This window comes from Tinamus guttatus, unplaced genomic scaffold (genome assembly GCF_059628265.1).
Source record: "Tinamus guttatus ecotype Peru unplaced genomic scaffold, ASM5962826v1 Tinamus_guttatus_pri_ptg000193l, whole genome shotgun sequence".
Classification (NCBI taxonomy): Eukaryota; Metazoa; Chordata; class Aves; order Tinamiformes; family Tinamidae; genus Tinamus; species Tinamus guttatus.
In genome coordinates, this window is record NW_028288727.1 from 1586540 (window position 1) to 1599480 (window position 12941).

The following is a 12941-nucleotide window of genomic DNA, read 5'->3' on the forward strand; positions in this document are numbered from 1 at the left end:
ATTTATGCATTACTAACATCCATAAAATTAAGCAGTAGCTTCAGCATCCTTGAAAACTAGTATTTTCAACTTAATAGTTTGTGGAAACTGTGGTAGCTTTGGGATTACTTAGGAGCTACCTTATTATATCAGAGATTTCACTGCACTGAAAACTGAGAAAAGTATCTTGTGTTTCCAAAGTTGAGAACATTTATTATTTTCAATGGAAACCTCTGAGCTAAAATTTGTAATCCTATCATAGGTACTACTTGAGTGCTGAAATATGGTTTTAAGAATCATTACAGTATGTAAATATATTACAGCTCTTTCTGAAATGAACCTAAACAGTTCGGCCTTAGAGTCCTATTTCTATGTGCCTCTGATATTTGTGTGGAAGAGGATTTATAAAAAACAACTAGAACGTCAAAAAAGTTTATTTTTATGTTTCTAATGAGGAAAGTTGCAGCTTTGATATTCATTATCACAAGTCGTGTTTTTTCTAAGATCACATTTGATTCAGTTATTTTAATGAAATCTTACCAATAGCAATGTAAATTGTAATGCAAATTATAACTATTTATCGCAAATTATTTTTTAAAAAGTGTGTTAAAAGGCTGGATAGGAGAAGAATGATGTAACTTTATTAAGAAATTGAATTATCTTTTTAGAGTATTTTTCCTCTCACACCTAGATAACATCGATTTTTTAAATTTAATTTTCTAATCCATATGAAAGACTAAGCTTATGTAAAAAAAGCAATAATACAAGAGTTGAAGTTAATGTAAACCTGAAAAATAAACCACACTACTTTTTAATCATGCAAATATGTCTTTTGAGACAATCATTGCCATTTACAGACAATATATCGCATGCAAAGTCTCTTTTATTGTGCAGTAAATACACATAGGAAAGAGTTAAGGAAGCACATACAATTCAAATATTAATTTCATTTTCTTTCAAACTGACTTTATGATTTTTAAACAATTTAGAATATATTAAAACTGAATTGAGTCTAACAAAGAGGTACATAATTAACATAAGCTTTATCATTCTGCTGTACTTATTAGAAGAAACATTCTTTAACTGCACCATTTATAATACTTCAGAAAGGTTCCTTTCATGAACCTAAGCGAGATAATCTCTTGTGCTTATTTGGCAGAGATATTGGATAGGGTGCACATAAACCAGCTAGGCTCCATAATCCACCAATAGAAGTAGAATGCTTTATGCAAGTTTATTGAAGGATGAGGTTGTCTTGCACCATCCAAATGACAAATTATCTTACATCATCACAATTCTGAATGCACAGAAATCCACATGACAGGATGCTTTTAACAAACCATATGTAGAATGTTATTTTTCTATCACGTTAAATTCTAGATGGTTCTAACATAGAATATGTACTTAATGAATATACTAGTTCCATATAAACATAGATCTAAAAAGGTGCATCAGGAGATGGAATTATCGAATTCTATTATGACGTTTCATGCAAATAAAATTACTAGAATTTTTCAGAGGATTTGGGAATTATTTTCCAAATCCTAACAAAAACTGTTGCAATTAAGTGCAATGACTCACGGTCACTGGAGAATGGTCCACACAGATACTGATGGATGGATGGTAGGGCATGTATTATACATGAAATAGTCTATGTAGTATCTTTAGAAAAGTAAACATCAACAAATAAAAAGGAAAGTGCACAAGCAAACCAAAAGGAAAGCAATTCAACAACAATACAGTGAGCATGCTAAAGTAGCTTAACACCATTCAGACATCTCTGTTAAGATAAAGTAAAAAATATCAAATAAAACAAATTCCTACCCCGGCTCCCACCCAAAAAAAAAAAAAAAAAAAAAGTAGATACACAGATGCACCAAGGAACAGAAAGAAGAACAAGTCTTTGAAGTATAATAAAAATTAGACACATGCATAGAAATGAGGATTTGCGTTGTGATAGTAAGATATCAGTCCGAGGCCTAATTTACCTTCACTGTCTGACATGGCATGCTGGAAGTCATCCATGATGAAGGCAATATCTCGATCATAGCCTCGAGTCCGTGACTCCTCCCTCATATGTTGCTGGACCTCTGGTAAAGAATGGCTTGATCCAAATTGGTCCCTGGTATCTGCAGATATTGGTGGTAAAGGTCCAGCTGCCGCTCTTGCCATTCCCATTGGCTGACCAACAGGACTTAGTGGGCTCTCTTCCTCCGAGTTCTGTGCTACTATTGGGATCCTTCCCCTACTTTGGCTAATAGGTAAACTGGTGGGTTTAGCTCTTCCAGAAGGTGCTGCGTGACTAAAGGAAACATCTAGGGGCTCAGCTTCTTGGGCTTTCAGTCTTAAAGAAGAGCTGGAAGAATCCCTTTTTAATGATAAATCAAGTCCATAAACTGAGGATGGTCTGGATGAGGGTCTAGATCTACTACCACTGCTATAAGACTTGTCAGCTTCATCTTGTAATGTGGATCTCATTGTTGGACCTAGCGCAGTCCCAAGGCTCGCTCCAATAGATGAAGCCAGTGTTGGCCCCATGTATTTCTGTTGGTCAGTGATATTTTTTCTAAGGCCAAAAGTGATATCATCCTGAAGAAGCCTTGCCCTAGTAGTAATTCCACCAAGTGATGAAGTACTAGATGTCATATAGCTTGAATAATCAGGCTCTAGGTCTCTGCTTTCTTGGATAGGTGAAAACTTACTTAGTTTGGGGTCTATCAAAGCCTTCTTGTGCTTTGACTGCTTCTGGTAAAGGAGGGCTGCTGGTAGCTGCTTAGCAGCTTGCTTCTCAAGGGTAAGTCTACCTATGCTGTATTTCTCAGATTTGGGGAAATGCCTATAGCTGCTATCTGCATGATAATACTGTGACAGGCCAGCAAGGTGATCAAGACTTTCTGCACCTCTACGGAACTCTTGCTTTATCTGATGTTTGAGAAGTTTGAGTTCATAAGGGTCTTCCATTGGGTCTTCATCAGTTTTAACATAGGAATGTAACCGAGAAGAAGTCTGTAGTGGTGCTAGGAAGTCTGACACTTCTTGTGCTCTCCTGGCCTCTGTTGTGCGAAGTAATCGATCTGTTTTGGTCAAATCTTTTTCATGGAGGCTAAAAGTCGAACCAAGTGTTCCTGTTCCTTTAGTAAGTTCGCCTATATCGTCAATCAATACATAATTCCGTGGTGTATGGTGGTGGTCTATGTCTGCATAGAAAGAATCTGCAGATATGCTTGATATTGGACTGCTTGCCATGCTGCTTCTCTCATCTAATCCTATCCTTAGGTCCAAAGTACTGTATTTACTTCCCAGTTGGGAAACTGCATAACTATTGTCAGTTGAAACTGGAGTTATCATGAGAGGCTGATTTCGAATCACATCATAATTTGTGGTTATCTTAGGCTCCAAATATAATGTTGTTTGTCTTGGCTTTGGTTGTATCACCATCATCTGTGATGGGAGCTGATATGAAGGCTGTTGAGTTGGAGGAGGTTGAGCCTGTGGAGTATATGTCATAGTAGCTCCTGTTTGGAAAGCTGTCTGAGTTTGATAAGGTGAAACCTGCTGGTGATATAAAGGCTGCTGTTGTTGGTAATGTGATTGTTGTGTAAACTGAGTTGGTGCTTGAGTAGGTAGGGCGGGAGATGAATACTGATACTGAGTATATGGACTTGTAGCAGGGGCAAACTGAGTTTCTGGCTGGGTTTGTGGTGGCATAAATTGATTAAATTCTGTTTGGGGTGCAGTACGTGGTCTTTCCAAGCCATGCTGAGTTTCTATTCTGGTTGACCTGGTATTATTAACTTCACTGTCTGACATATAATCACGTTCTTCTGCTACTCCTTGGAGATAGGCACGCTCTCTCTTTTCTCTTTCCTTTAACAGGGCTTCTTTTCTCCTGTTGATGCCCATTTCCAAATATCTCAGTTTGGCATCTATTTCCTTTTCCTCCTCATCTAGCTCTGCTTGCTTCTTCCTAAGCTTGGCTGATTCCCGTTCAACCAAGTCCAGTTCCCTGTCTATATCCTGAAGAATTTTGGCTCTGGCCATAGTATTGGTCCGGCAAATCCTTCTGCGTGAAACTGACCCCGCAGAGGAATAGGGTGACTGGGTTCCTGTTGTTGCTTCCTCTGGAGGTGGGTTGGGCAGAGTCCTCTTCACCTTCTTCTGAGTGCCTGACGGAGTTACGCTTGAAGAACTTTTTGTCTGAAATAAATAAAAGAAGCAAGACTGAATCACTATTCTGGAGGCTTGATCCCTAATAAATCACAAGCTGTTTACAAATTTCTCATAGTTTGGCTTTATGTCTTAACCACATACTTTCTCTGATTCAGAGGAGGCTTGTGGTATCTGTGAATAAGCAGCAGCAAATGGCATGAAGGAAAAATGCTGTAGACTCTTAAAGGTCAGGAAGATAAACTACCTGATCCAAATTAGGAAAGATACTGACTATGACTTTGTTTAGACTAATATTTAAAAAATTACCTTAAATACTTGAAATTGAAATGAGATTGTAATTTAAAAGTTTATTTTATCTCATATAATCATACACAAACATACTGTGTGTGGGTTGGTGAGAATGACACAATTTATTTCTATTTAACATTTAAGAGAAATAATATATAAATTATTATATACAAATAAATATTAATATGTATACAGTATATACAGCATAATTGAAGTCTCCGTGCTAGATATGGAGCACATACCTAGCGTCTATAACTTGCTCTGAAAACCAGTCAACTTTCTGCTTGTCATCATATTTAGTACAACACACAGTCCTCAGTCTCCTTTCTACTTTTGGCTTACTTATGCTGGCACAGATATTTTTTTCCAGGAAGATTTTTGTGCTTTATGAAAACAGTGGTCTAAGTGTGAGCTTTCTTGCATACTCTAAATTACAAGCATTTTTGAAAGATGCATATTAGCTTTGAAGTAAACTTAAGTTTCTACACAATATAGGTATATGTTAAGAAGTGAGACTTGGATGACTTTGAATTTTTATCTTATATTCTCAAAAAATTCTGATGGATTTTCCTCCAGTAATGGATAAAAGGCTTTTCCATTCACATATTCTAGAAATAATTACCTCAGACATTACAGATTGCAGCCATCTGTAGTGACATATAGAAGCACTTTTGCACCACTTACTTAATAAGGGAGTAAAAACAATGCTGACTTTATCTTCTGCCTCTGCAGGCACAATATAAGCATCACACTTTAGCAAGCACTAACTTCTACATAGATTTTTTCCCTAAAAAAATCCACTACTTCAATCAGATTATAAATCATGTAAATCAACAAAATTAATCCTAATTAGGGAAAAAAAAAAACAAACAAACTGTACTTTCCTACTTTCCCGGCCTTATACTAATATTCTGTCAACAAATTATAAAACTTTTTAAGATGTCAACCTTCTTTTGCTGCTCCTGTTATCTAACCTTAGCAAATCATAATAATCAGCAGGTTATTTGTTATGAATCTTTAAATAAACATTTATATCCTTTCAAATGTCATTTAAGCTTATTCATCCTATTCATCTAAATTCTATCAATTTTTGCATGTTTCAGATTTCAATAAAAGTAATTTAATTTTGTTTTCAGCTTCCTGTGGCTATTTCCCAAACCTATGTTGTGCCAACAAATCAAAGAAACTAATTTTCTCTTGCTCAGTGTGTAGTTATAATCAAAGGCAAATTAATCATCTGGCTGCCTATTGATTTACATTGTATATTCAATCCAATTACCACAGTTATACCTCCCTCTCAAACTGAAATAGCAATCACAGATGGTGAAACAGTCACAGATTGGCACTGGTATTGGGGAACAGCTACTAGCACTCACTGAAAGGTATATGATACTTTAAAGAATGATTATACTGGGATATCAGAGCTGTTGCTTATGAACAAATCCCAGTGTCAATTTATAGGGCATTTTATTTTAAAAAAAAACGTATCTTGTCTCCAACTACATATAAAAAAGCTCAGACTGATAAGATACTGCAGGGATACCCTTACTTTTGCAAAAACATCAATTGCCTCTAGTTCTCAGTTACTATTCTCACAAGAGGACAGATGACATAGGATGGCCTTAATTATTTTAGTTGATATTTTATATTAAGATTTGAAAAAAAAATTATGAAAATTATTATATTTTAGTACTTCAATAAATTGTGCTGTGTTTTCTTCTTCCTGGATATGCTCCTCATCAATTATATTACCATGCTACCTGGGAACAGAATGGGTAGATTTAAGGGAAGTTCAACTGCAATATTTTGGCAGATCATATCAGAAGAGCAGTTAAATTTAATTTGTATATTTTGTTTAATTTGGTTAACTACCAAGGTAAGAAGATGAGTTAAGGCCCATCTTCACCAAATTCTATTATTTTTATCAAAGAACTTTATGTAAAAAGGACTAATTGGGATGTCTAGCCATCTCATTTTAAGTATTTGCTGCCTTTCCAGTACACATTAGACTTGACTTGCACTATCTCCTGACTTTTAATTTTCACAAGCATTTGTATAAAAGCTTCTCAACATTTTAAAATTTTGTGATGGCTTTAGAATAATTCCTTTGAGATGACTATCCTATTCTTTTTGAGTCTTTACATCAAGATACTTTTTTCTAACAATTTTTGTCTCCTCTGATTTGATGGCTTTGTTGATGAGGCTACTAGAGGTCTGACCCATTACAAAAACCAGTCAAGCACTAGGAAATGCTCATATGTTCCATCGCATCTTATTTGTTTTTTTAAAAGATTTTTTCTACTGCAGACTGAATGACTCAGAGGATCTATAATGACTTTCCACCTTTAAAGAGTTTGCATGACTCTTGTTGCCTGGTCTTTTTTTTTTAATGAAACTTTTTTCATATTTTTCCACCTCAACTGAATTTGTTCGAATAAAATGTGGTGCTATTCTTGTATCCTCCTTTCTCTGTATTCATCCAGCTATTCTTGGTTATTGCACACATTTACTCAAAGAAGTCAATTATCATTCTTGGATTTATAACTCCTGGATGCATGCTGAATATGTTGTATTTTAATAGTAAATATATAACTCTCATTATTCCCTGCTCTTACAGTATTCCATAATTTAGGATTTTCTGTGATCTGAGGCTTCACACAAGCAAACATAATTTTTTTCCTCTGTCATGTTTAGAACTGTCTAAATAGCATTCTTTTAGCACTGCACCTAAAATTCATGTATAATTTTTAATATATAAAAAAAATGAAATAATGGGTATGGTATGTGTGTGGACAAATCAAGTACATCTGTATTTGCAGCACATTTATTAGAGCTTGCCACCACTAGATTGACTCGGATGCATAAATAGCCATGTTAGATTACCTAGCCATGTTAGATATTACCTATGTGGTAAGTATTACAAAGATAAACTCCATTATAATATCCTAGATACTATGAAAAAAACAAGATAAAGTTCGTAGCTGAAAGCACTCTGCCACAATCCTCTACAGACATCCTCTACAAAGCCTGCTGAACACTCTAGAGAAATGAAATCTCTGGTTTTCCTAAGACTAAACTTGCACTAGACTTGAAATGCCAGCAGAAAGTTGGTAGTACCCTAAATATCAGAAAAACAATCCAAATAAAAGTTTTTGTCTTCAAATAAGGACTATATAGTCAAAAACTTGTTCAGCAGACTCGACATTAGTAGCAGTCAAAAAGATGCATGTTGATGTCCCAAAACACATGACATCTGGGATTTTTCATGCATAGAAAAATAACAAACCAAACCAACAAAACAAACAAAAAAACAAAGGCCATATTCATTCTCCCCCAGCCAGCTCCCACCACAGATTGCAATGGTAATGCACAACTGTATAAAGGTTAGCAAGTACTAATAGCAAGCAATAGCAAGTACTATAACACAAAGCAACACATAACAACCTTTATGTGTCACTTGGTGTTACAGTACTTGCTATTCATAGCTAGAAATATATCAATATGTACAAGTAAAAATTTCTGTAATTTGTTATTTTAATAATCCAGTTGCCTTAAAAACAACTGGTGACCAACTATCATTAATGAAAAATCTTTTAGTAATTTGCTATTATCTTTTAAAGTACTAGTAGATAAACCCTAATTTCAACAGACACATTAAGATAGTACACTAATGTTAGATTGCCGTATTATTAACATGGAATCCTCAATTTCATCTTGTAGGATGCAAACAATGACACAGGACAATGTTTTGTAGCTTGTCTGTGCAAAGAAGTATTCTTGTGACTGTTCTTGTGGACCCTCCTGGAATAACATTTATTATTAAGGAGCCACCAACCACAAAGGATCAGCCTTGTTGACTTTTTCTAACAAACATTAGAGCAAAAATAGAGATCTATCTATCTCACTCAACTGGCTAAGGCAAATACAGGATCATTGTTATTGCATGAAGAGTCACAGAGTTTGGAAACATGGATAAAAGGAGGCAGATAAATTCTTCATTTTAAGAAAAATATGTATTTATAATCTCATAAGCAGTGCTGAGAACAAAGTGCTGTGAAAAAGTTCTAACCATCAGTAAAAACATATCAGGTAGTCTGCACTGTCTTCTCTTACGTGCCTTTGCTGGCAGTGGGAGTATCCAACACATGAATTAGATGAGCTGCATTTGGTCTTGCATATGGAAGGAAAACACCCTGCTTCATGACTAATATGTCAGAGGTTTTCTTTAATGCAACTCTTGCCTTCCACTTTTCTGCAAGTATTTTGCCTTGGGGATTGAGCATTCAGGCATAAAACTAGTTTCTATATCACTAGGCAGCAGCACTAAGATGCCAGTCAGTCTGATTTTATCATGTGTTTTCACTCCTTTGGAGGTTCTGTGGAGATGAATTTCTCTTCTGTTAAAACCAATACACAGTTTTTAGAAAAAGTCTATTTCCAAAACAATAAACATTTTTCAGATTTTTTTTTTTTGCTTTCATTTGTGTCAATCAGAGAGTCTCTCTCTCTCCAGATGAACACTTCTGTACTTTCCCTCCTCTTGCTCTTTTCATTTCCTCTGTGAAATTGTTTGAAATTGCCATTTTCACTTCAAATGCGAGGGGAGCAGCACAGTGCATTTTCTAATAGCTGATGTGACAGGACATATCAAATTCTTTCCTCAGTTAAACACATAAAAGCCCATATGCTCCTTCTGATTTAAGGGGGAGAAAGGAGACATTCAATGAAGATTTCATATGCAAACTACAGACAGATGTGGCCCTTACACTGTGATTTTCGAAGGGGTCTAGAGCTATTTTTCTTCTACTACTATGTATAGGCATATACATAGTCTCTGTCATCTGCATGGAAGAGGCAGTTGTACACCAGCACTAACCTACTTATGAGTCCCTTGGAACAGGACTGATGACTGCCTGTAGGTCAAATTTTGTCTGTAAGGGCAATGGGGTACCTCTCTTATCTGCACTGGTTAAAATGAGGAGCAGCAGTTTGAACGAGCAGAAATACATCAGTGGCAAAACAGCTTGTGAGAAGAATGACATCCAATGTTGAGACTTTGATTCCAAGTAATCCAACAATATATGTACATTTAATTCATTTTAGTGAGCATGAACATTACTTACAATGTCATGTTTTCATTTCCTCAGCTGATATCTATAAGTAATATCTATATTGGTTGCTTTTTTCTACTCCCTGAAGAGGCAGTAGTCCTTTTATCAGCTATCCCAGTATGATCCAGTACTGTCTGTGAAGTTTCTTCTGCAGTTTAAGCCTTATACAAAATGGCAAGATTTCTGATTATCTCATATACCAACATTATCTTCAAAGCTCATCTGAAAACAACGATTTTCTTTCTTATTCTTCATTTCTTTTCCCCTTTGCTATTCTGTGGTATTTATCTCTGTAATTACATTACTTATTTTTGTAAAGTGCCCTGAGATATGTACTCATATGAGAGATGCACTGTCCAATTATATTTAATGTACATGAAATTACGTGCATCTGTGTTATGTACAAAAAATCTTCTGGCAAGCTGCCTCCGTCAAACTGTTAGACCTGAGCATTATTCTTCGTCAAAATGCTGGTACCAAATGGAGTAAATACATTTTTCTCACTATTCAGTCCCTGAAGAAGAAAATAAAAAAGGGCGGGCGGGAAGGAGGAGGGAAAGGGGAGGGAAGGAGAAGAAGGACACATGGAAGAAACTTATTCTAAAAATAGAGAAGACCCTGCTCAGAATTTCTGCTCTAAATGATAAATGCACGTTTCAGACTTTGCTATCGAGGATTTGAAAATGTCACAGGATATATAAAATAAGTGCTATGTAGGAGATGCCTAATGATGCAACATTGTCTTTATGTGCTCTGTATTGAATGATTTTCACTGAATTAAACTCTTTCCTATATGCAAATTATTTGTGAATTTTCAGAAGATAGCCCATATTGTAAACAACAACAACAATGAAAACTGAGGATTCAAACAAACTAATTTATCTAGATAATATCCTCCCCATCACTCATGAAAGTTTCTGAAGAATATTCTGCTTAGAAAAGACATAAGATTATGAAATCAGAGGATAAGGTATGTGGAACAATATGACTTGCATGGCAGCAATCTGGAGTCAAGGAAATTCACCATCTGGAGAAACAGCAATGGCAAAGCTAGAATTGCTATGCCATAGATGCTTAACAGGATCAAGAAAAAGGCTATAGACTTGTGGGAACTACATACAGCATTATAACACAGCCTACTAATAGCATAATTAATGTTTCTTAATCAATCATTGCTTTTCTCCCCCCTAATTTTTCATTAAGTGAGTCAAAGAGGCATTTTAAATCAGGAATACAGATCTTCTCAGTGTAACTTGTGAAAAGCTATCAAAATCTCTGTGAAGCAAACGGACCGTTTGATGCCTGTGCTGGCTTAAGGTCTCCAGTCCATGCTCTTTTCTGGGTTAAGCAGTAACACAGAATTAACTGTTCCTCAGCAGCAGGTTCTGATACAAGGATATTCTGCCATTAAAAGCAATGAGACTTACTTCAGGCTTATTAAAAGATATTATATTAATGGATGAATAAAATTCAGGAGTAGCTCAGCATGAAGGTTTTTGTGGCAGTAGAAGACAAGAGCCACCTTATTCATCTTGGACTAACGAAGTTCTTAGAACAAATCTTTTTTTGCAGATAATGCAACATCCTTAGTGGAGGCTTGTTCCCTCATAGTAAGTAGTCAAACAATGCTCCTCATCACATAATACACAAATTGTTGTATGTTATTCCCCAGAGTCTCCTGATATTGAGTTTTAAACTGTCATCTCATAGAATCACAGAACAGTTGAGGATGGAAGACACCTCTGCAAATCATTTGGTCCAACCTCCCTGCTTAAGCAGGGTCACCTGAAGTGTGCTGCCCAGAACCTTGTCCAGACAGCTTTTGTATATCTCCTAGAATGGAGATTCTGCAACATCTGTGGACAACCTCCTCCAGTGCTCAGTCACCTTATGGAAAATTTTAATCGTCTATAAGAAGTCTTTTCACAGGAAATGAGAACATACTTTTACATCTCTTTGCAATCCAACTGAGAATTCTAGCTGGAGAACACTGGTGAGAAAAATTCAGAAGAGTTTATACTTATCAGCAGTATATGTATATGCTGAACTAACACCATCTGTGTTCAACCGATACGAAACTACTTTGCAAACTTTCAGTTATAACTGAAAAATCCCTCTCTCTGAAAGAAAGTCTTAATCTTATTTTACAGGAAAATGCAGACCAAAAGGTGTCAGAAATTCTTGACTTTTTCCACCTCTTCTAAGCTACTGACTTCCTCCAAAGGCCGAGAAGACTCCACATGTTGCCCACAATCCTGGTTTACTCATTAAAGTCAGGATTCATCTGACTGAATGTATAAATCTAATCTGAGCTAGTCCCCTAGACTACTGAAATGAAAGAAGAAGATCTTTAAAGGTGCAATGTGACATACTGGAGAATGACATCTGTTTTTCCTGACTGCAGATCTGTTTTCCTGACTCAGGTCACACAGATGTCCATGTCACAAATGTCTCCAGATAGGAGAGGTCAATCCCACTCCTGAAATTCCTGCTGTGAGCTCCTCATGCAGGAGTTACTTCGTAACAGGGTTTTAATCATTTTCTCCATACAGGAATCTCACCAGCTCTGTGATTCTTCAGAAATGATGCCTCTCCCGGGCAATTAAAGGCTCTTGGCTGCGCTCAGTTTCATTGCTTGGCAGTGTTTATTCTGCTCCCTCCCTTGCTCATGAAGCTTTGCTCCTCTGAACTAACATTAAAGGTGGCAGAGTGAGCAGAGCCCTGACTGATCTCTTTCTCTAAAAGGCAGGTTCTATTTCAGAAAAACTACTCTTCTGCTTAAGAAAAAGAATATTTCTTACTCTAGTTTGGTACCACAGGTAGTCCCATATGGCTTTTCAGATTCAATTTTGACCAAAAATACTTCATGGTAGTGGCAGAGTTGTCAAAATGTCCATCATTGCACACTAATAATCAAACAGCAATACAGTCCTACAGCTGCTTAAACAATTTGATATTGTGTTATCAAACAATTTGATATTGTGTTATATGAGAAGCTAAAGACTCTTTTATCTAGCCAAAGATTTTAATCCAAAAGGAGCGTGTTCATAATGTCTAACTCCAAACCACAGATAAAGGAGGCAGCTTGAGAAGACTAATAGGCAGGAGCTTTCTAGATGCTGTGCTAGATGGCATGACAGGACTCTGAATCAACCAGAGGTTTGTGCCGAAACTACTCAAGACTTTTTCTTTAGAGAAAATGCTCAAAAGGGCTTCTAAACTAAGAGGCAGGATTTCATCTCAATGGATACAGGCAACACTTTAAAATGGAATTAGGCAAGGCTGAACAGTAACAAAAAGGGGTTTATAAAATTCTCCTTGCCCACCGTACCCGGGAAAGCACTTGCTTTCAGCCTTCACTCCGTTCCAACAACTCAAAAGGTTTACGGTGTA

The 12941-nt window shown here is 36.3% G+C and overlaps 1 protein-coding gene across 2 annotated transcripts in view; it reads right to left on the reverse strand.

Moving 5' to 3' along the window:
• Nucleotides 1-12941, reverse strand: part of PCLO (piccolo presynaptic cytomatrix protein) — a 318634-nt gene that overhangs the window by 129419 nt on the left and 176274 nt on the right. For both annotated transcript variants that reach the window (XM_088523510.1, XM_088523509.1), the window contains one exon: nucleotides 1968-4176. In XM_088523510.1, coding sequence (XP_088379636.1) covers nucleotides 1968-4176 — 2209 coding nt within the window. The remainder of the gene's footprint in view (nucleotides 1-1967; nucleotides 4177-12941) is intronic.